The sequence below is a fragment of the Columba livia genome, chromosome 3 (assembly GCF_036013475.1).
Source record: "Columba livia isolate bColLiv1 breed racing homer chromosome 3, bColLiv1.pat.W.v2, whole genome shotgun sequence".
Lineage (NCBI taxonomy): Eukaryota > Metazoa > Chordata > Aves > Columbiformes > Columbidae > Columba > Columba livia.
The window spans coordinates 60,296,768-60,319,558 of record NC_088604.1 but is presented as its reverse complement, the minus strand read 5'-3'; the positions used below and the strand labels follow the sequence as shown (position 1 = coordinate 60,319,558).

Here is a 22,791-nt window from a genome sequence, read left to right as displayed (position 1 = left end):
TCTATTTTGGTAGTAGATATTATTATTACAGTTATAGTTTCATGGTTCAAAGAGACAGAATGTTACAGCCTTATTACAGGAAAAATATCCTGGAATAAAGTGCAGTACATGTTGGTCCCTAAACAAAATTACTATTTCCGTGTTATTCTTCAGCTTTTAAAATTATTACTTACATGGCTGTGTCATTGAAGCAGATCATGGTCTAATACTGAAAAAACACATGAGATCAGCCCCCTCTGTATTACAAATATATACACTTTTGCAGGTCCTAACACACGTAAGATAAAAATTAACTGTGAGGTTGTGATTTCAAATAAAATCTGTTTTGTTTTTTCTTTTTGTTTGTTTGTTTGTTTGTTTTCTGTAAGAAAAGGAAGGAGAGAAGGGAGGTTTAAAAGGAGATGGAAGGGAAAGAATGCATCACAGCTTCTGGGGAGCCATCAAAAGCAGACTGATGGTACTGCAACCCTGAGAAAGTTGTGGAAAGCTGCTATGAAAGGCATATGCAAAAGGCTAATGAGCCTAAAATTTGATCTAGCTGGTGAAAAGGAGTGTTTATAAGACCTGAAAGCTCAGTGGGTCTGCTCTTTCACAGATACAAATTGATGGAGTCCTATCAGTCTCAGTGGAACTGTATCATTTTATGTTCTCATACACCAATTTGAGTCTTCTTTTTGTCTTTCAGTCTTTCAGCTTTTTAAAGCAGTGCTACAAAATCAAAGTAACTGTGCACTTGAGGAATTTGCTTGGTGAAGAAATACATTCCAGTTGTATCTTTCTAGCTGACACTTATAGTTAGTTCAAGAAAATGAAGTTTTTTTTTTTTAATAACAGAATTTTTGAATTTGGAAAATATACTTTCAGTATAGCAGTTTTCTCTCTATGGTGTTTTATTTTCCACTTAAGTAATGTAAGGGCATTTTCAATGTACAGAGGGTTTTTGAATAATAGTGTTCTCAGGTCTGCTAAAGCAGAAAGCAACTCACTGTCCTCCCAAGCCTTGAATAGGCAAATCTCCCTCTTCTCCTTTGCTGATGCATGCAAGTTCTCCTTTATTAATCAGGACTAATTATTGTTTTCCTGGCTGTCTTACAGTCTTCTAATGACCATATTGATTAAACTGGTGATACACTGCCTAATTAAATTTATGATGGCCATTCTGATGCCACTTGAACACTGTTATTAATAGACACTTAGATATTATGGCAGTGTGAAAAAGAGAAATGCCTATGAATAAGTAATACAGAGCCAAGACATTTCCCAACATTTGAAAGAGAAAGGGGTAGTAGCCTGTTTCAACATGGTCGTCAGTTAACACAAGGCCAGAAGTGTGCTTTATCTATGAAGATGTCATGCATCTGCTTTCATCTCTCTCTAGGTGTTCTCTGTGAGGTCTTCTCCTTCCCAGCAGCCTGGTACATAGCAAGTCCTCGCTCTGTCTAACCTTCTCAGAGGCTTAAGGCCAAGTATAAGTGGTAAGTTGAGGTAAAGGTGTTACCTGTACTTAGTGTGCTTCAGCGTGAAGCTCCATACGTAAGTGAAGTTCACAGCACTGCTACACCCTTAGTTTCCTGTGGAAACAGGTGCTCTTCTACAGAAACATTAAGCGAATACTGTCCTTTGGGGCTGTCTGAGCAGAGGTTGCAATTCTCATTCTGCACCGGGATCATGTAGATAAAGGGGAAAATAGCTGAATGCTTGGGAAAGTACTAAGGCATTTCATGTCAATTGTCTTTGTTCCTGAAGCACAGCAACCATCTAGGAATTGTCATCCCTCTTTCCAAGGGATGAGGCTTTGCACACTCATGTTAGCTCTATCACCCCATATTAGGAACAAGCCCCAAAGCTCAGCCAGTCCTCACAAGCACTTTAGGAAGTGTGCTATGTGACAAAGTTTGGGAAGGAGAAAGAAAGGGAATAAGAACAGACCCTTTCAGAATGAAAAAATGGCTTTTTTCTGAAGGGAACAGAAGTGATTACACAGTAGCTCAATATCATCCTCCAGGAGTTCTCTGGTTGAAGCTGAGGTTCCTTAATTTCACTTTTACAGATGTATATTTCTCTGAGCTATCTCTGAGTTGCTGCATATTCAAAACATGTCTACCTCTCACTTTATTCTTGGAAAGGTAATGACTGTCCTTTCTAAAACATCTTTCCTACATCCAGATGGGTTAGTATCATACACTCTGCAGAAAATTGTATACAGGTCCTGACAGCAGTCACCTTAAAAGTGTGTTTTTCTGCCTCTGTGACAATTAGCCGAACTTAGTTTGACAGAAGGTTCTGTGCTCTACTTTTAAAAACCTTACACTGCCAGTGCTAAAACATGCCATAGTGAGATATTAGTTGGTGAGTTTTCTCATACCAGGAATTTTTGTGGGTAACTAGTATAAACCTACCAGCTAAATAAAAAAAAAAAACCTTACCTCTGCAACTATCTTCTTCTAAATATTTGTTTCTTATTTTAAAAATAACCTACTCAAAGAAAAATAAATCTTGCTGGTTTTGTCTCTATGCAGTTATTCTTTAGCTAAAGTGTAACAAATTTGTCTCTGTTTTTGACTGGGAGAATCCTAACTACTCATCCGCACCTATTAGGAGTGAGAGATCATCAGCTATGTTTATCCATCCAGGCAACCTGGATGTGTTATTTGGCTGGATAGTAAGCTAGCAGAAGGATATAATATACCACCATGAGACTATATGGCTTAAATAAGTAGCTAAACTGAGTTCTCATCCATCCTCACTTCTCCCACTGGGAGGAAGAATGGAATAAGAAAATCAAACTCAATAAGGTCCTTTCATTAGTTTAATTTCTATAGTTCAACACTATTTACATAATAAATTTTTCACTACGAACAGAACAAGGGAAAAACGTATATCAAAATTACAGCTTCGATGAAATGCAGATACCACACCACTAAATGTATGCAAAAGAAATGCTTGAATATTTACTGTTGGGTTTTTTTGAGGATTGTCCCTGTCCCAAAATTTTCACTTAGAGTTTTGTCACTGAAGTCTGGTTTCTCAAAACATTCTCTCTTCCATGTCATCTGGGTCTGAATTGCTAATATTCTACTTTAAAACTGGAGCCTTTAAAACAGATAGCTACTACCAGCCCAGATCCGAACACTGTAAACCCTAGCAATAAATGTCTGGAATCCCACAGTCTGTTGCAGGAAAAGAAAAATGACAAATTCAGAGGTTCAAATATTGTTTTCTAATGCAATTTTCTTGGAATGCTAGTTCAGTAAGAATAATAGTGAAAATAAGATTTTAAAGTGTTCTAACTAGTTTTAAGGAAGATACAGAAGAATTCTTTTTGCTAAGAAATCTTTCAGAAGTTGATTTTGCATTTTAAATTTCTATACATTAAAAAATTGTCTTAAACACAACAAATACATTTTCTCTCTCTAATAATTACACTAAGCTAATCCTTCAGACCTGACAAATATTTACTAATACCAGATGATGCATTTTTTGTTTTTCTCTCATTTACTGTGAAATCACAGGAAAAGGTTACCAGCCACCCTCATCTGATTGCGTATGTGATGTCCAGCTTTGTGGCCCAGCTTTTCAGCTACTGTTGATCATCTTTAGATGCCTAAAAAGATGCACCTTGTGTTGACCGAGAAAGAAAATGCATTGGAACTTTTGAACTGCTTTAGACACTTGAGCTACGTGTCTGTGTGTCCCGGTGCCCACAAGATATAAACTCTAAATAAAATCAGTTCCACAACCTGAAGATTGTGATTGAAAAGTGCAAATTTCACACTAGATGTAAAGCCAACATTTCACTGAAAGTGTAAAAAACTGGTGTCTCTGCAAGGGTAAGCTTGTTTTCTGGCTGAGGAACAAGAAAAATGAATGCTGTAATTCCGATGTAGAGAATCCCATCTTTCAGCCAATATGGATGTGGGAGCAGAAATACTGAGCCATCATTTCATTACAAAAAACTTAATTTTGTTCTGGCAGCTGGTAGGACCCCAGCTGTCCCTTTCACTTTCACCCTGTGACAAACACATGGAGCGCTGTAATAATTTCAAGCACAAAAAGGAAGAAAAGATGAACAGTAACGACTTGCTAAGAATGCTCATTTACAAGGGATGTCTTCCCGGCTGCCCCAAATGACTTGTTTTTCTGTTAGCCCAACTGCATCAAGAGCTTTTGGCCACGTATCTAGCTTGATCATAGAACAGATTAAGTCCTGAATATTTCTTATGATTAAATAAAGAGGCGAGCGGCTTTAGTCTATTGACAATAATGGTTTGGTTAGTAGCTGGCATTTGTGCTTCATATAGCTCCTATAAAGAAATTTAAAGTACAAAAGAAGGTGTTGTGTTTTTTTTTCTATGAGACTGAAAAATTACAAGAAAGCCACATATATGTCATAAAATATCAATTTTCAGACTGTTGCTCATTAAAAAAATGCTTTAACTATTGGTAGAAGAACCAGGGGTGAGTGAAAAGGAGTTACATATGATTTAATGTCTCAACTGCATTTCATAATTGCAATGAAGACAGTGGAAAATCAGTCTGCTTCAATGACCTACCTAGAGGTAAGGGCAGGCAAAGGGTTGGGTTTCAGAAGGGAAAAAGTACATAAACAGGGAGGAAGGGGAGGAAACAGCTGTTGGTATAATGGTGTATATATATATATATATATTAGTTTACAGAATTAAACATCTCACATTTTAAAAAAGTGATCTGCAGTACACTGGATCAGATTCAGCAGAGTATGCCTTACTCTGCTGGAATCACTAGAACTTCTTTGGTTCCAGCTCTTGTCCACCCTACAGAAATAAACTCAGAATGAGGAGCCATTCTTATCCCATGAAACTTCTGCAATACAGACTATTTTTTTTTGAGACAATATGACTGCAAATGTCAGTAAGCTTTTCATCCACTGCAGAGAAGCCAACCTTAAATTGTACTTTTTGTTTTGCTGAATTGAGAATGTTCAAAGAAAGCATTGCAGCTTAGCCTGCCTTACTAAAGTAGAAAAACAGTGCCATTTCCTCAGCTGAAGTCCACTTAGCATATTTACTGTAACACCAGCAGTAGTTGCTACAAAACACAGATGCAGCAAAACGTGTATTACAGAGCTTAAAAACTAAGCACGTCTAAAAAAGTTTATCAAAATAAGGGAATAATTTAATTCTAGGTAATGTTTATAAACAAATGTCTCTGAGATTGTCTTTTGGAAACTTCTTTATCTTCATGTAGTTACAGGGCTGTTCCTTACAGAACTTACTTATAGACTGAGTCTTCTCTTTAGTCAAATTTGCTAACTAATTGTTAACAAGTACTATATTAACCTTTCTAAACTTGGGGCTAGAGAAACAGTGCTTTAGTTTTTTGAAATCAGCTGGCAGTTTATATAGTAAGATTTTGGGGAGGATTGGGGAGGACAGAATGGCTTGGAGATTACAGAATAACAGTTCAACTAACAAAGCTTGACTTTGGGTTGTTGGATGACATGAAAAAAAAATATCCTCAAGTGTCTCCAAAGAGATGGAGCACTGAAGAGTTTATCTGTGACAAGCTTCTTTGTTTCTGCAGTCATCAGTGAAGATACAGCAGAGGAAATGGAGGAGCTGCAGTTATGCGTTTGCAATACACAAAGTCCTTGTTTTCCCACTAGGCACTGCAGAATAGCAATTGTCCATTCACAGCACATATCACATCCTCTGCATTTCAGAGCTAATATTTTTGCAGTCCTTAAGCTAGCATGGTTCAGCCTAGTGTAGTTAATTTTTGTAACCCTTCGAGGTGCAGTGCATGAGGTAAGTGTGCTCATGTTCTGTTCCTTGTTGTATTAATTACTTTTTCAGATATATTTTTTACAGTTAAACTGAAATATTTTCCAATTGCAGAGGTTTTATATCTACAGCAATGTCTCAAACAGAAACATAAAAAGTCTCATTTCACAAATTGGGAAAATATGAAGATTGCTAGTCATTGAGCATATCTGTATATTAATCCAATTAGCAATAGAAATCAGCTGTGTTGGCTGAAATGATTTTAAGACCACTCATACACGCACACATGAGCTCTGACAAGTGGCTCCTCCTGTTACATTTTAGAATCACACTTCTGAAAACACTGTTAGTTTTATGCTAGCTGTTGCTTTCATTTCCTGCAGCACACACTGTCCGCTGTAATGCTGCAATATTCATTCAAGACAGATGACTAGTTGAAATACGAATTGAACCTATAAGCCATCAAACAGACGTCAGGCTACACTGTTTCAACTTCCATGCAAATTTCCACTCTTCTCTGTTTAAGTAGCAAAAGCTATCTGAAAACTGGTGTTGATACAAGACAATCAGTTCCCTCCCTTCCCACTGAGGATCTGCTTATAAGTCAAAGTGCAGGCTGCTTCTTAATTTTGAACTTCTGAACCCAAAGCAAGTAAAGCAATCTTAGCATGGAGGAAAACAATATTATGTGGTACATGTACTCCTAAAAATGAGGCTGATGCTCTTTTTTGCTTGACCTGTTTATTTCCAACTCTCTCTGCTCTAACTCTCAGACAAACTCACAATTCCCTCAGGATAAGAATGAGTTTCTGCTTTCTTCTCCCTTTCTCTAAGCCAGCCAAGTCCCAGGTCTCCCCTCCTGCCACAGAGTACTAGGAAAACATATAGAAAATGCAATCACACTTTCCTCAGCAGGGTCAGAAAGGACTACAATAACAGATTCTTTCTGCAATCTTCTTTTGCCATCAAACGGTTAAATCAACACAAGTGAAAATTTTCATCTAGTTTGAATAAAGAGAAAAAGGGAGGAAATTCAAAAACCGGTTGCTGTAGTAACGATCACCAGTAAAAATCTTTTCCACTAAATAATAGTATTATCTCCCTCTCCCCCTCAGAATTTTAGTTCCCCTTCAAAAATAGTCATGCTGCCTCTTTTAGGTTTGCTGTACATACCTCAACCATTAAACAAGACATTTAACCATAGTGGCAGTTCTGTGACCTTTGAATGCCGTGAAATCTCTAAGCGGTGCAGCTTGTTCATGAAGACTTGTACTGCAGAATCCAGTAACTGCATCCAGGATTAGGAACAGAATTAAGTAACAACAGCAAGCAAAAATATATATAATTTTTTTTAAAAAAAAATAAAAAAATAAAAAAGGAAAATAAAACCTTCCCAAGTCCCCCAACCCAGCCAATAAAACCACCTTAAGAAGCAAAACGACTCGGGAAGAGTGTGCACTTTTCTGCCAGTGTCAGGCTGGGGTAGAGCGGCGTTGCTGCAGTCTGCCTGCCTGTGCTGCGAGCCCAGGCTGGGCTGGGAGGTGCTGTCACCGCCACCGGCGCGGGAGAGCAGACCAACAAACCAATCCCCGGCCGCACTGGCAGCTCGGTGGAGTGAAGCCTTCGCTGTTTTCATTTCAGGAGTGACGTCAAAGGGTTTAGTTTTTCCTCTGCATGTGCTATTAATTTTAAGCGACTACTATGGGAAGAATGTGGCAGTGATTTAGGCAGGCTCCCCTACTCGAAAGAAACCAGAGTTGTAATTTATTTGTCCTGAGTTTAGCTTAGAAATATTTTTTAATGAGAGGTACTGGAAAGATCAAAAATATTTTCACAAAAAGAGGCAAGTCTATAAATATGTTTGTATAAATATACCAAAGATGTTGCCAGTGAGACCTGTTATCTGTATGGGCTGTGTTACAAAAATCAGACCTGATTCCGACCCTGCCCTGAAGTAAATCAGGAACTGCTTCTCTAAATTCAGCAGTGTCACGCCAGTGTAAACCTGGTGAAAGAGATAAGACTGAGGTTACAGTACATATCCCTTTATCAGCCAGCACTAGCTAGATTGCAAATTAGCAAACTTCTTTCATTACTGTGTCAGAGTCACCGACGCAGTCACCCTTAAGGTCTGCTGCTCTGTGCAAACACCCTTTCGTCCCACCAGCAGATCACAGCCCAGCTGTGCTTACCTATGAGCTCTGCTGTGGAACACCACACAGGGTTTTATTTCATACGAAAGTCCATGTCAAAAGGCAAGAAGCACTGGTAAAGCCAGGGTTCTCGTGTCACTGCATCTTTGTCAACAGAGAAGCTATGCAGCTGAGACTTCAGAAAACAAGTAACATATGTCAAGGTCAATTAACATGGGCAACAGAGGCCACAACAGCACAAGATAGGAGGTCAGTTGACAACAATAACTGTTTAGTTATCTTAATCATTTTAATTTTATTGATTTGCTCTTCTAGGTGTTCCTTATTGGTTTATGAGGCACAGTTCATTTCTTAAAAGTCTTAACAGTCTAACATATAATTTTAAAACACATATTAGTGCTTTTGAAAGTGGATACAGCAGCAGGTCTGGAGAAAGAAATTTCTCAATGATTCACAGAAGAGATACAAAAATAATAAAAATATTAGGATCTTCTGCATGACCACCAGCTAATGCTACCAAAAATATTACTCGTGAGACCCAAATATTTAACGATTTTTTTCTCACTGAGAAGACTGACCGTCCTATCACTGCTAATGTAATCAGCTTCAGCAACAAATGCAGAGGGTTATGGTGTTGTAAATGCTGGAATAACATGTTAAAAATTATTAAATAAGTTAGAGATTTACAAAATCAATTAGAGCTCATTAAGTTCATCTGGCTGTACTTAGAGAAGTGTATGAAGTGATCTGGAATGCATAAATAGGAATATTATTTGTAGTACACAGGAAATCATCACGTTAATCTTCACTCAGCATTGGTGAGGGGGCAGTTGAGTATTGCATTTTGGGAATTGCACTTCAGGGACCAGTTTTGGAATGTCAGTTGAAAACAGTGAGACTGATCTGGAGCCTGTGAAGAAACGCTGAGACTGACAAGGTTTAGTCCAAAAAAAGAGGGTTGATAAGAATTATTAACTATATAAAGCATGCATTTATCTACAAAAAAAAAAAAAAGAATACCAGAGTTTGTTTTGGCCTGGAGATATTATCTGGCCTTTAATCTCTTTTACAGCCTTTATGACAACATAGTTGTGTCTGAGCTGGTAATAAGTCTCAAACTGTGTTTGGGAAGTGATTAAGCCAATGCCCAAACTCTGTGAAGGCCCATTCTAGGAATGTGGCACTGTAGAAAATCCACGTCCACCATTTGGGCCTGTGTTCTGGCTCTCTTTGTTTTACCAGTATAGATTTAGGCAACTTGCACAGAATAATAGAGTAAATTTTTCTCCATGCTAGTTGTGGCTAGAACAAATAAATTGCAACAGAGGAAAGTTGTTTGACGTGGGAAAAACTAAAGGTAGGAGAGTGAAGCACTGAATAGATAGGCTGTGATAATCCGCAGTGTCCTATTACTGGCTATTTTTAAAAGTATGGTTAGGCAACCCTCGTACATGAGCAGTTTTGATAGAAGTGATCCTACTTTGGAGTATACACCTAAGAGTAAGGCATTTCTGAATGTCTATTCTGATTGCATTTTTTCCACTTTCTGCATTTTAGCATCAATCTTATTAATAATATCACACTGTGTTTCATGAATTAGGTACATTCAAGTTCTTCACAGTCTTACATAAGTATTGTCTTTTCCTAAAAAAGCTAGAGGTTAGTTCAGACTCTAGGAATCATGTTGTGCTCTGACAATAAGTGGTCACTGTGGTTTTTGAGATGTAAATATTTCTTGGGTGAAAAGATGGAGAGGCCTAGAAGCACTGATGACTGCAGTTTCTACTTAGAGATAATGTCAAATGAGTGCATGTGTGTAAGGATGTGCACAGTGTTACAAGGAAGACCTTGATTTCCTCAGCATAACCATGTGTTTCCATGATAGGATGGGATGGACTGCTGAGAAGAGATGGACTCCATTTCGGAGAGGAGAAGGAAAAAGGAAAAAGGAAAAAGGAAAAAAAGGAAAGAAAGAAAAGAAAAAGGACTTCAGCATTTGCTATTCTGATCAGATATGCACAAAAATATCCTGTCAGGCTGGTGACATGTGTGTCCAAATAAACATGACCTCAGTGGCCTAGACAAAAATACTGAAAAAAATGAAAACTGTATGATTCTTTTAAAAATGTCACTGGAGAAAGAAGAAGAAAGCAAACAATTGATGTTCAGCCTAGATGTGTTGATGCTGATGTAAAAATGTATCAAAAATAATAGAAAGAGCTGGAAAACTTAGTGCAAGATCAAAATGACAACTTAATTGACATAAGAGAAACTTGGTAGGGTGCAGTCATGTGAATATGTGACTGGAATACTAATACCAAAGAGTATAGCTTGTTCAGAAACAACAGGAGGAAAAAAGGTGAAGGAGATTATGCCATATATCTCACTCAGTGGTTCAGAATACAGCAGGAAACACATATTGAAAGTCTGAATGATAATACAGAGGAAAAAAATATAGGCATTGTTGGGGGATCTGCTGCAGATCCAGACAGATCAAGTGGATAAGTCTTTTTGTTAGCAATTAGCAGGATTGTCTGAAGCACAGAACTTGGCCACAATGGGAGAATTTAATCATACACCTCTTGGAAAAACTGCTGAGTTGGACTCAAACACCTTGGTTCATTCATTCATCAGAATAACTTCAGAGTACATTTGGGAATCCCTCAAATTTATGAGCCTGTCTTTTTGAGCAGCCCTGCTTGACTAAGTAATTTATTTTACTTCCTTTTATAGTTCTGGCTTAGCACTGGAGGCACTTTAATATTTGTCTTTAGGTATTCTCCCTTCTCAGCACAGGTGGCACACCAAGACATGCTATCTTCTACTACGGGATGGCATTCCTCTTCTCAAATCTTCAACTCTTCCATTGTGGTCTTTGGAAAGGAACTTGGATATTAGAGAGAATGCTTAATCTGCCTCACCCAAACCACAGTCCTTACACACAGACATACTCCCCGAAATCTAAAAAATAAATTCATCCAAATGCCAGTAAAAATTGTGTTTGCACATGACAGAATGGAAAGCACTGTGCACAGAGAGCCAAAAAGATGTGTCCTTCCTAAGGTACCTTCCACTTCCTTCCCTCCTCTTTATTTCTGCCCTGGCCATCATTAGGAAGGGCTCCAGCCTGGGACCACATATTGCTCTTCATATTGCTGTCAATGACATCTGAAGCAGTGCAGTAGTTTCAGAATGTGGGAAAAGATGCATCTGTTGTAAGCAGCTGCCAGTGCTGAATGAGTTCATGCCTGGCTCTTCCTTTCCACATCCCTCAGCTCCCCACAAAATTATTCTGAAGTGCAAGGTTGTAGATGTTACAGTAATTCCCAAATATATTGCTACTTTTCCTTAGAGCATGAAGACTTAAGTCTGCAGATGCTGAAGACTGTGATGAAACTTGTACTTTGCTAAGTCTGTTGCAGCTTTCTTCATCAGGAGAAAAAGGTGAAGAACTAGTGCAGAGGCACAGTCTTCTGCAGTCATGAAGAGAAAGGAAGGAGAGGTGGATATCCACAGTCAAAAAAACATAGTGGCAAGGAAGTGAACACTTGTCTCACCCCAGGTTGACAGATACACTACTCCTGAAGGTGAATTTATGTGTTACACTGGATATATTGCTGTTGGGAAACTTTGTAATGCAGATTTCCCGAGGCTGGATCATGTGAAATGGCTGAATAGTAACTAGATGTGGGTGTTCTCTTCTTGTTTATTTACAAATTAATTCCCTCAGTTAGCTTTTTAATCTTGTTACAGAGGCAATGAATGGCTGGAAACACCCCTGCCTGTGAAAGAGAGTCTGTTATGGTTCTCTTCTTCACCTGGAATCTGTGCAATGTTTTCAGTGTATTACAGGCAGCCTACGTGAACTGTCAGAAGATGTTGGCTGGTGATTTGCTGAACTCCAGGGCTGTCTGCAATGACCCAAGGCCAGGATGCATAGGGCAGTATGACTCAGACGAGCACGAAGATAGGTAAGGGCATGGTGTTGTTCAGAGCAACCTCATCCCAAAAGGACACGGATTGCTGATATGACTATAGACCTCATTTATCTGAGCCAAAAAGCTGGTGTGTTGATGCATCGTTTAGACTTCTGGGCTTGACTTCATCTGACAAAGTGTTGTCATAACAATATGACACTGCTTCCGAGAAAGGTGTCTGCAACAAGATGACACCCTCCAGATCCCACAAACTTGTCCATGCATCATTCTATCTGGCTTTCTAGCCTTAACCTACCTATATATTGTCAGACACCTTTCCCAACACAATCTAGAAATTCAACTCTTTCTGGCAAGTAACTTCCCTCTAATTGTCCCCTGAGCCCTATCAGAGTTTCCAATTTCTCTTGCATTCAACATCTGCTCTATTTTGAAATTCTGAGTTAAGGAAAAAAATAAAAAAGTCTTTCTGTATATTACTTTGTTTCTTGTAGCTTTCTCTCTCCCTGGACAGTACAAAGCCAGGGACATATGCAAAGGAGAAAGGTTCTTCTCTTACAGCTTTTGTTGCTACTCAAATACAGCTCAGGAGCCTCAGTTTGGAAGTGGCTGTGAACAACAGTTGTGATCTGAACCAGGTGTAATAGTGGGATCCTGGGAAATTTGGGCTGACCTTAGACATTTTCCTGGCAAGGGAGAACATCAAAGGCATTTGGGCAGAGGGTCAGCATTGTAGATGTGTGAACAGCATCCTATTTCACAGGGCAGAAAGGGAAAACTAGATGTACAGAGCTTTAGGCACCCATGCATAGGTACCCTCAAAATTTAGGCAGGTCGTGTACTGAAGGAAGAAGGCAATTTACATGGTAGGAGTGGTAACGAGTGGCACAGAAGTCTCTAAGTAACAACAGCTTAATGAGGTATGACTACGTATATATTACTGGTAATATTTTTTCTATCAAGGCCAGGGAGAGAACACCTAGATAGAAGGCTACTTGTGTGGTTTATACATATTTAATATGTCACATTACTGCTCTATAAAATTTATATTAGCCGGTATATTAAAATCTATAGGAAAGGAGTAAACTTCCAGAACTTTAACTTGGTTTGGTTTAACATAAGAACATTTGGAATTACATAATGTTATTATATTTTTAGAAAACCTCTGTACTTACTTCTATATTCTTATTCATAGATTTTAGTGACAGGAAGGATCCCTAATAATAATGATATTTTTCTATCATAAGAAATATTTTTTAATCTACGGGTTACGTAGTTCATAAAGAGCATTGGATAAGCTCAAAAAGCATCATATAGGATGATGAAAAGCATCAGGAAGTGAGTTTCAAATGCTCATTAGCTTGGGGCGCTGATCTAGAATATAGTGCGGACCTTAATTTTCAGCAAACATGACTCCTGAATTAAATAAAGAATAACTGCATACATGAATATTATGAACTAATTTAGGGTCCAGCTATAGTCTGTGGGGTTTTTTTTTTGTTTGTTTTACAGCATTTCCATGAGTTTCAAAGGGTGTCAGTGGGCTTGGGAGTGCAAAGGACCACAGCATGGCTTGCTCTAAGAGTAAGGTTTCCTGGCCGGTAGTGCAAAGAACAGTGGAAAATCCCCCAAAGTCAGAGCTGAGCCATATTGGCAGAAATGTAGTTTATGCTGCTGCTGCAAATGTTGTACACAGACACAAAGGACTTCACTATCTGGAACAAAGAAAATGACATGCAGTTCCCAGACGTGGAAAAAGAAGGGTGAGAAAACATCATTGTGAATGACTCATATTTGTTTTAGTGATCAGAACATATGTAAAAACATTTGTTTGCTTCCTAGTATGACATTTGATTTCAAACCCAGGAAAATTCAGAATAGAAAGGTTAAAAGTTTAGTGTTTTCCCTTACCTGGCAGATGACAAACTTTCTTTTGCTTTGGCCAGTGCTCGGTACTTTTGTCTTCACTCTGATCACTCACAGGCGGGTGGCTCAACTTCCCTCTAAAATCCAAACATGTTCAAAGAAAATTTTCAACCTTAAAGAGCAGCAGGGTCAGCAAATCCAAAACGTTATCTTTTTAATACTGTTGCGGATACCTCTCCAAATTCATCCAGCCCTAATTTGAGCAAGTCACTTTTTTGTTCATCTCCTTCTTTCAGACAGTGAATTTTTTAAAGGGGCTCCTGCTATTTAAGACAGTTAAAAAAAGAAGAGATAAACCAAAAGCAATGTTTTACTATGCCACAAAGGAAGCTGAAACGAAAGAAAAACAAACCACATGCAATTCTGCACTGAAGGGTTAAAAGCAGTGTCAGAAAGGTTAGTATATTGCAAGAAAAAAGCCACACCTGTTTTGTTCAATTGAGTATCTTATATTCTATAGACAATGAGTAAGGAGGGATAGGAAAAATAATTATATAGTCTTTTTCAATTCAAAATATCTTTTTTAATATTCAGAAATTTCTACTGCATCAGTGTTTTACACAGAAAAGCATGCAGGTAAATGTTTTATTGAAAAATTCTGAGGAAAACATTATACAATTCCTAGATTTTAATTTCAACATACATAAATAACGAGGAGCTTCATTCTTGCTTTCTCTCTATTCTTTTTTTCTTGATTTCTAAGAAATTTTAGGTGCAGAAGGACTTGATTGTTGTTTAAGAAAATCTTTGAGCAAAAGTTGGAATTAGATTGTAGACTTGATTTTGTAGAATAAAGCACATTTCAATGTATTTTAACAGTTTTACCACTTAGGCATTTTGCTCTTTTTTTCAGAATTTGAAGGTTTTTTCTCATTTACATTTTGGTTTCCATGAAATACGCATTGTCTGAAGTGAAACTGAGGCAAATATTTTTGGAAGAATATTATTTAACCTATGAAAGGAATTTTAGCTTTTGCATGAAGCTAATAATGTTTTATTTTCTTATCCTGTTGAACTGAGATGTGGTAGTGTGAGCCAGCAGATACAGGCCTTTTAGATTAAAAGTACATTGAGATGTGCAAGTGAAAACTGGTAAAAATAATTTGGTTTTGCTCATCAGCTAGTACTCGCACACAAATGATGTATAGCTCTCAGTAGTATAGCTGTCCGCCTATTTTCTTCCTCCTCACCTCTCGCTCCACAGTGTTCATCACCCCTACATTTTGGAATTCCCATAGAGTCTGCAAACATTAAATGGGCTCTCTTTGAACGACCTGTGTACACCACAGCATTGTAGTTTTTTCATTATATGTTTTGTCTTTAATATACAGAGCTGATCAAAAATAATTCCTCCATTTTATGTGCTTATTGGGAAAAGGGAAAGAAGAGTAAGCGTACAGTGTAAAGCACCATTGCCATGGCCAGTGCCCCTGCCCAGCACTGTGACTACACGGACTAAGTAGAAATACTAACTCACCGAAGCCTTCAAGCATTTCATTATTTTGTTTTGTTGCTTGAAATTAGCCAGTGCAGTGGTAAAAGTAGTCTAGTCAGATGGAGAAAAACACTGCAAAGCCAAGAGAAAGGGATGAATTCTCTTACAAACATACAAGAGTCATAAATTCTCAGCAGATCTAAGATCTCAATGTTAATCTTTTCCAGACCACAAGTGTTGAGTCTAAATTTTTCACCTTTTTTTTTTTTTTTTTTACCTATCTTGTTTAAATTATCTCAGTGCTATGCTGTCTGAAATTAAAGCCCAAACACATTTTTTTTTACACAGAAGAGGAAAAGCATTGTTTGGGTCATAAAATTCCATTTCCTCACCATCTTACACAAAAACATCACTAATTATTCTATCGTCACATGCATGTAAAGCAATCTGCAAAATTAAAGTGTATGTAGTAATGTGCAATCAATAGCATTCATGCAGTAATAGACTGGTTGCTTTAAAAAAATAATGACTTACAATGGTTTTCTATGCAATTTGAACCTATAAAGAAATCATAATAATACACTTTTTGAATAAGTAAGTTGATACTGGTCTGAATTCATTCAAATGCTAAAGATGTGAATGCTAGGTGAAGTAGGTAAGAGTCATGAAAACAGTCAAAATGTATTAAGATGCATAATGGATAAAATATTTGTTTGAAGTCAATGGGAGTTCACCGTTCACTTTAGTGGATTATTCCTGCTATACTTCATGATGATATTCTATGAAGAATTGTTGACAGTGTTGACAGTGTAGAGATACTTCAATCATGCTAATCTTCACATTTTCTTCATGTAGATTCAGAATCTTGATAAACAGGCAAGATAGTTATGTAAGACAGGAAATATGTGTATGCACTTATGAAGGCAGATCCATTCAGGACATATACAGGTTGCTTTGATGTTGTGCATCTGCAATTTTGTAAATTACGGAATACAGTCACATTTTGAGACAACTTGCCTTGGCAACATTGACAGAGGACAAACCATTGATTTTCTGTCAGCTGCCTTCCTCCTTTTTTAGTCCTCTAATTCCAAGCATCTCTGATCCACATCTTCTCAGACCTTAACAAAGACCATAGCTTCCCTCTGGTTTTGTAGGCAATAGATGAAGTGATTCCCTTAGCTCCTCAGCACACCCATCACCTGGAGGCTGCCTCCTTTACACTGATGTGCTTTTTGGGGCTGTTTCATGTACACTTCAGTTGCTTTTGATGTGACAACAGTGACCTCCAGAAGAAGCATCTCCTCCAGCAATCTGACTTCATCTATTTGATGCTTCAATACATTATGTTGATTTAAAACCTAGGATATATAAGAACCTAGGTTACTGGAAATTATGGGGGACTGCATATAATATTGCATATAAAAATACTACTTTAGCGTGTCAACACTCTTTTGTAGGCAGAGATTAGCTCACTTAACACTTAGATTTCATTTATGTTTAGTGCCACCTAATTTATACATATACTCCAGACTTGCAAGCACATATAAATGATGATTTGAAAAGTAGGTTCCTTTCCTATAAAATGCTATAAAACTTAGGATCCATATTTTTCATGTTTTTCGTGTAGAAGTGTTATCAGTGAATAATTCTTGTGGGATATTGGAAAAGTAATCTCCAATAACTTAAAGGGATTATATACCATTAGATGTAAGAAATAACAGGTATACTTTCTTCAGGACTATATGCAGTGCTTTACGCATTCAGTAGGAACTTCTAATGATACAGATGTGGTTCCAAATAGGAGAGAATAACAACTACAACAGTAACACACTGATCTAACAATATGAATATTTCTGTTAACTAGCATCAGAGGCATTTTTTAGCACAGCAATAATCACAAAGTTATTGTGGCATCCAGCCACTGAACTACATTAAAGATAGGACATAGCTACCCAGGGTCCCTAGATTTTGGAGCAAAGGACTCTCTTTTAGAGTGATTTTAGGCTGAATTTTAGTGGCATCAACAGCACCTCAATTAATGTGCCCTGTTACTGCATCTGACCCACACTCCTCCTGGACACAGTTTTGTTTTATGAGCAGAACTCTTTCCCTGTGACTTCAGCAGATCCAACCCACCAAACAGATACCTGGTGTGTCTCCTTTGCACTCTTAACACATGCTATCCCCTTCCTGGATGCTTACAATGCTGAGGTATGTACAGTGTAGCTCTCTTTGATTTTCCATCTGTCATGGTCCTTCTGTTTGAATTTCATTGTCAGAATCATTAGGTTTGCTAAACACATGGAAATAAGTTTTTTTCTGACTATTATCCAGGAGTAACTATTAGGAATCACAGTCAAATCAACCTAGGGGATTGAAGCGATCTCCTGAAGGTCAATAAATACATATTAAAACAGTAGTTAAATAAAGTCTGTTAAAAGTAATTTCTTTTCTAAGCAATCATCAGGTATGGCTACATATCCTGTGCTGCTACAGTTTGGTTCACATCTGAAACTCCAGATTATTGTTTAGCGAAAACACTGGATCACAATGCTAGGAATTGCAGCTGTCATGCTTAAAAACCCCCAGCAACTCACACTGAAGTGCAATTGCCCTTTATCTAAGATATTTTTCTAGGTGATATTTTTCTGTGATGACTAAGATCCCTCAGTACTGCAAAACAAACTAAACTCTAATAAGGGCAAACCTGACATAAATGGAAACTATTGAAGAACAAAAATAAGCAGAAAAGAGAGAAAATTTTTACCAACAACAAGCATTAAGGAGAAACAACACATTTTTATATGGTCCTAAATCTTTCCAGTGTGCTTAACTTTAAATCCTAAAGGCAAATGTCTCACCCATGAGATACATAAACAGGCTAAACATGACCCAGATTAAGGGCAAAAGCAAGCATGTGGCTTGCACTGACACATAGAAGGAGATGAGCTCAATGATGCTCAGAGATTAACTCAGCTACATAAACAGTATCAGGAGAGATTTGATAGCTGATGCCCTGCTAAAACAGCGCAGCATCACAAGGCACTCTCACACACTGACACGTTCATTTCTCTGATCAGGATTGTGAAAAATACTTTGATCTAATCAAACTGGCTGACCTCTTAACATGAAAGGTGATTTTTACTTCTGAAGTCCCAATTCAGACTTCACTATCTACACACTAAATCCTCTCTGGACTGCAGCCCTGTATACTCATGGCCACATACATCCATGCATTTCTTGTTCAAAATGTCAGCATCTACCATTATAAAATCCAAGTGATCATTATGTGTTCCAAAGAGAGAAAAATATGTTAGGCATGGATGAAAGTACCTGTTTTTTTACATCAGTTAGTCATCCTGTGGAAACATTGTTTTGTGAAAGTCTCCTTGTTTAGTTTTCGGTCGGCTACACTATTCCGTTCCTGGAATTTCAAGGTCAGAGGAGAGCAGGATAATTTCTTACAAAGTTAGCACATGTTGAAAGAGCATTAGTTCAAAATTAAACTTCCTTTAAAAATATTTGACATTGACTGAAGGAGCAGTTCTTCAAAACAAGATACTGTTACACCTTGTATGAGAAGGTCTCTTTAACTGCACCTTCTCTTTTCACTGCTGTCTTGCTTAGATTAATTTGTAATTACCAGATAAACATGGATAGAAGCAACAAGAAATTACAATTATTATTTGAACTAGTATTAAGGAACAGAACTAAATGAAACACTGACATTGGAGAAGACAGCTGAAGATTTGGTTGGTATAAAAAAATAGGAATTCCGACCAGGGCCTTATGTTTTAGCCACAACGTGAACCAAAGCCAGACAGTTTGTGTTTATTATTTGTTAGGACTCAAAAGTTATGAGAAAGATTTTCCACTGTGATCGGGTGCAGACGCACTAGAAATCTCCTGAGAAAGCATCTTCTGCCCAAACATGAAAAACCCAAGAGACTTTCCTCACTGAACTTGGATACAGCATTATAAATAATGAGCATGTGTCCAAGAAACAATGCTGCATGTGATTAATCTCTAGCCCCCCTAAAGAGCTATAGGAGCAAAAGAACCTACCTCTCCAAAGTTTGCCACCATCCCTGTTTCAGAAGTTGTGCTCATGCATTGTACTTGAACGTTTTCGTTTCATTGCATACAATGAATCTCATATAGGTGCTGTTCTGGGAAAATTAAAGTGTCTTTGCTTATTGTAGTAAATGGACAAAGGAGAGAATGAATAAGAGCAATCAGTAGGCAGAGGAGTGTGGTGGATTCAGCCTAGAACTTGAATTTGTCTGTTACACGACTGCAGGAAGATCTCACCATGCTGCTCTTCTCCTACTCCTACCACATATATCTGTTCATACCACTGCTTTGTTCTTTTTATTAAGATGCTATGGTGCTTTCCCAGGCTTCCCAAGCACTGTAGAACAACAGGTGGGACACCTTCCAAACCCTCTGGAGCCTGCGGATCACATTTGCCTGTACCACTTCGTAATTGCCTTTTCACCTTCCCTCCTCCACAGCAAATAAATTTGGGTGGAAAGGAATTCTAGGACAAAAAGCAAAGTACAGTGGGAAGAAGTAGACAGTCAGGTCTCCCTGGTTTCTGTATAGATCTGAAATTAGAGCTGTCCTCTGCTATCTGAAAGACAAATACCTCCTGGAGGTCTCTCAAGAACCAGAGGCAATGTTTTCAAATCATCAATATACCAAGCATGGTGCTTCTTGTCTCCTTCTCCAACAGAGATATAGTGTTTTCTGTTTCTCCCCAATTCCCAGTCTCAAGAAAAGAGGAATTAACAAGTTTCCACAGTTTGAAAGGGAATGCTGTGATGTGTGTGAGGCCATGGCAGCACAGACCAATCCAGACTACCCACACTGGTTTTGCCCATGTTTTGTGCAGTTGCTAAATGAGCCAGCTGAGACACGGGAATCACAGATATGCTTACAGGTAGACAAGACCTATATACAACACCCAAAGTGGGACTTTATGACTTACTGTGGCAAGTCATAGAGCCGCTTAGATCTTTGAATGGCACCATATGGCTTCTTATGGACCGAGTGGCTGTTTTTCTGAATGATGGCACTAGCTGTGGCTCAGCAGGAGCTGCTGTCTTCCAGAGGGGCAGGATTCAGCTGGGGAATCAGTGGCTCCTTTGGAGATTTTGCAGAGAATCCACATTGCTGTAGACAACTGTTTTCCAGTAAGAATCACTGAATCTAGCAATAACTATGCTCAGTGTGTACTAATGATGGTGAAAGGCTGGAACAGGGTTTATTTTTTTTGATGATGTACTAAAATACTGAAAAATAGTTTTAAAACAAAAAATATGTGCCATTAGCACTATCAACAACATGAAACTGTTTACTGTCTCGGAAAGAATGTCACATATTTTACTTGTGTTTGCTCAGCACCTATCACTGTAAAATCCTTGTCTATGACTCACAGAACAGCAGCAAGAAGCAGACATTTCTTCTTGAGCTTCCCTACTGCATTCTCTTATTGCACTATGAACTTTTTGAGATGATGAGTTTTTCCTCAACATTTACTAGTTAGAAAGAATTTCAAAGTGTAATAGGCATGCACATTTGACACTTTATTAATTCTTTTGCCGTTTAACATTTTACTGAATATACCTATTAAGTAAAGCAAAGGTGCTCATGCAATTAAGTGACTGCAAAGCACAGGGAAATGCTTTATGCATTGGCTCAATGAAAGTGTGAACTACTTTGATGGTAAGACACAGTTCACTTTGGCTGATGTGCTCAGTTCAGCTGAATCACTTCCATCAGGTGAACCATACTTTTATTCAGGACCACAGGAGAAAGCTACTGATTTATTAGATGTGTAAAAACATTACTAGAGAAGAGAGGAAGTGTTTAAGCTTTTGCCAGCATAACACATGCTTTATAAAATCTGAAACTCACTGAAGTGGCTATTGCTCTGGAAAAATAAAGCAGGATGATGATAATTACCAAAGACACTCATTATAGTAATCAAGAGTGGTAGAGGTCATGCAAATGAACATTGTCAGAGAACAGGATATGAGCCACTCTAACTTCTCAGGAGAGAGGACAGGGAAAGAGATGGCAGAAAAATGTTAGAGGGGAGTAAAAGGAAGGAAACTTGAGAGAGAGTGAAAAGAAGGCCAGTCCATATAATTTATGTCAAAATTGTCTTAAATAAGAGCAGCCAGGAAGGTATTTCAGACTTTTTCCATTCCAATGGTACTTACATAATTTACGTATGAAGTTTGTAAAGAATCTTGGTTTTAGAAAAAACACAAATAATTGAAATGTATAATTGTTTAGGTTGGAAAGGACCTCTAAGATCATTGAGTCCAACCATTAGCCTAACATTGCCAAATCCACCACTAAACGATGTCCCTGAACACCACATCTACACATCTTTTAAGTATGTCCAGATACGGTGTTCTGGTTTCACCTGGGACAGAGTTTTCTTCCTAGTAGCTGGTATAGTGCTGCGGTTTGAATTTAGCATAAGAATAATGTTAATACACTGATGTTTTAGTTGTTGCTATGTAGTCAAGGACTTTTCAGCTTATCATCTTGTGCCAGGTGCACAAGAAGTTCAGAGAGGGCACAGCCTAGACAGGTGACCCAAACTAGCCAAAGGGATATTCAATACTGTATGATGTCAAGTTCAGTGTATGTTTTGAGGGAATAAGAAGGAATGGGGGGGATGTTCAGAGTTACGGCATTTGTTTTCCTAAGTCACTGTTAGGTGTGGTGGAGCCCTGCTTGCCTAGACATGGCTGAACACCTGCCTCGTGATAGGAAGTAGTAAATGGATTCCTTTTTTTGCTTTGCTCGCATGTGTGGCTTTTACTTTGCCTATTGAACTGTCTTTACCTCAAGCCACAAGTTTTCTCACTTTTACTCTTTTGATTCTTTCCCCTAACTCATTAGGGAAGGTGAGCGAGCAGCTGTGTGGTGCTTAGTTGCTGGTTGGGGTTAAACCACGACAGATGGTGACTCAACCATTTCCCTGATCAGTCTGTTCTAATGACTGACAAACCTTTCCGTGAATAAATTTTTCCTAATATACAGTTTGAACCTGCCCTGGCACAACTTGAGGCCATTTCCTCTCATCCTATCACTTGTTACTTGGGAGAAGAGACCAACACCCTCCATGCTACAACCTCCTTTCAGGTAGTTGTAGGTCGTGATAAGGTTTCCCCCTCAGCTCCCTTTTCTCCAGGCTAAACAGAAAGGCTGAGGGATGCCTCTGCCTATAAACTTCTATCAGGAGTAGATACATATTTTGATACATCCTGAAAACAGTGTTCATTATATTAATATATGCCAGCAGCAAATCATTGTTATATGTATTCAAGAAACTTCCCTGAAGTTTTCTTCATGCAATTCTGTTCCGTTCCCTGAGCTGTAAGACCAAAATCAGAGGTGTGAGGGCAACGTCATGATTTACCAGGCAATTTCTCAAACATGAAGTCACAAGCATGATTTTTACTTTGCTTATTCAATTCAGTTTTTCAATTCAGTGTCACAAAAATAACGAGTTTTTTTGGGTTTTTTTTGGGTTGTTTTTTTATTTTATTTTATTT

At 38.1% G+C, this 22,791-nt stretch overlaps 1 protein-coding gene across 3 annotated transcripts in view; it reads right to left on the bottom strand.

Moving 5' to 3' along the window:
- PDE7B (phosphodiesterase 7B) overlaps positions 1–13,853 on the bottom strand; it is a 190,065-nt gene extending 176,212 nt beyond the window's left edge. Inside the window, exons 1-2 of one of the 3 annotated variants that reach the window (XM_005509406.3) lie at positions 7,187–7,370; positions 6,936–7,050 (exon numbers count right to left, since the gene is read on the bottom strand). In XM_005509406.3, coding sequence (XP_005509463.1) covers positions 6,936–6,956 — 21 coding nt within the window. In that variant the 5' untranslated portion in view covers positions 6,957–7,050; positions 7,187–7,370. Of the gene's footprint in view, positions 1–6,935; positions 7,051–7,186; positions 7,408–13,761 lie in introns of those variants that run through there. The other 2 variants (XM_065057120.1, XM_021297125.2) reach the window with 2 other exon arrangements.
- Positions 13,854–22,791: the final 8,938 nt, after the last annotated feature.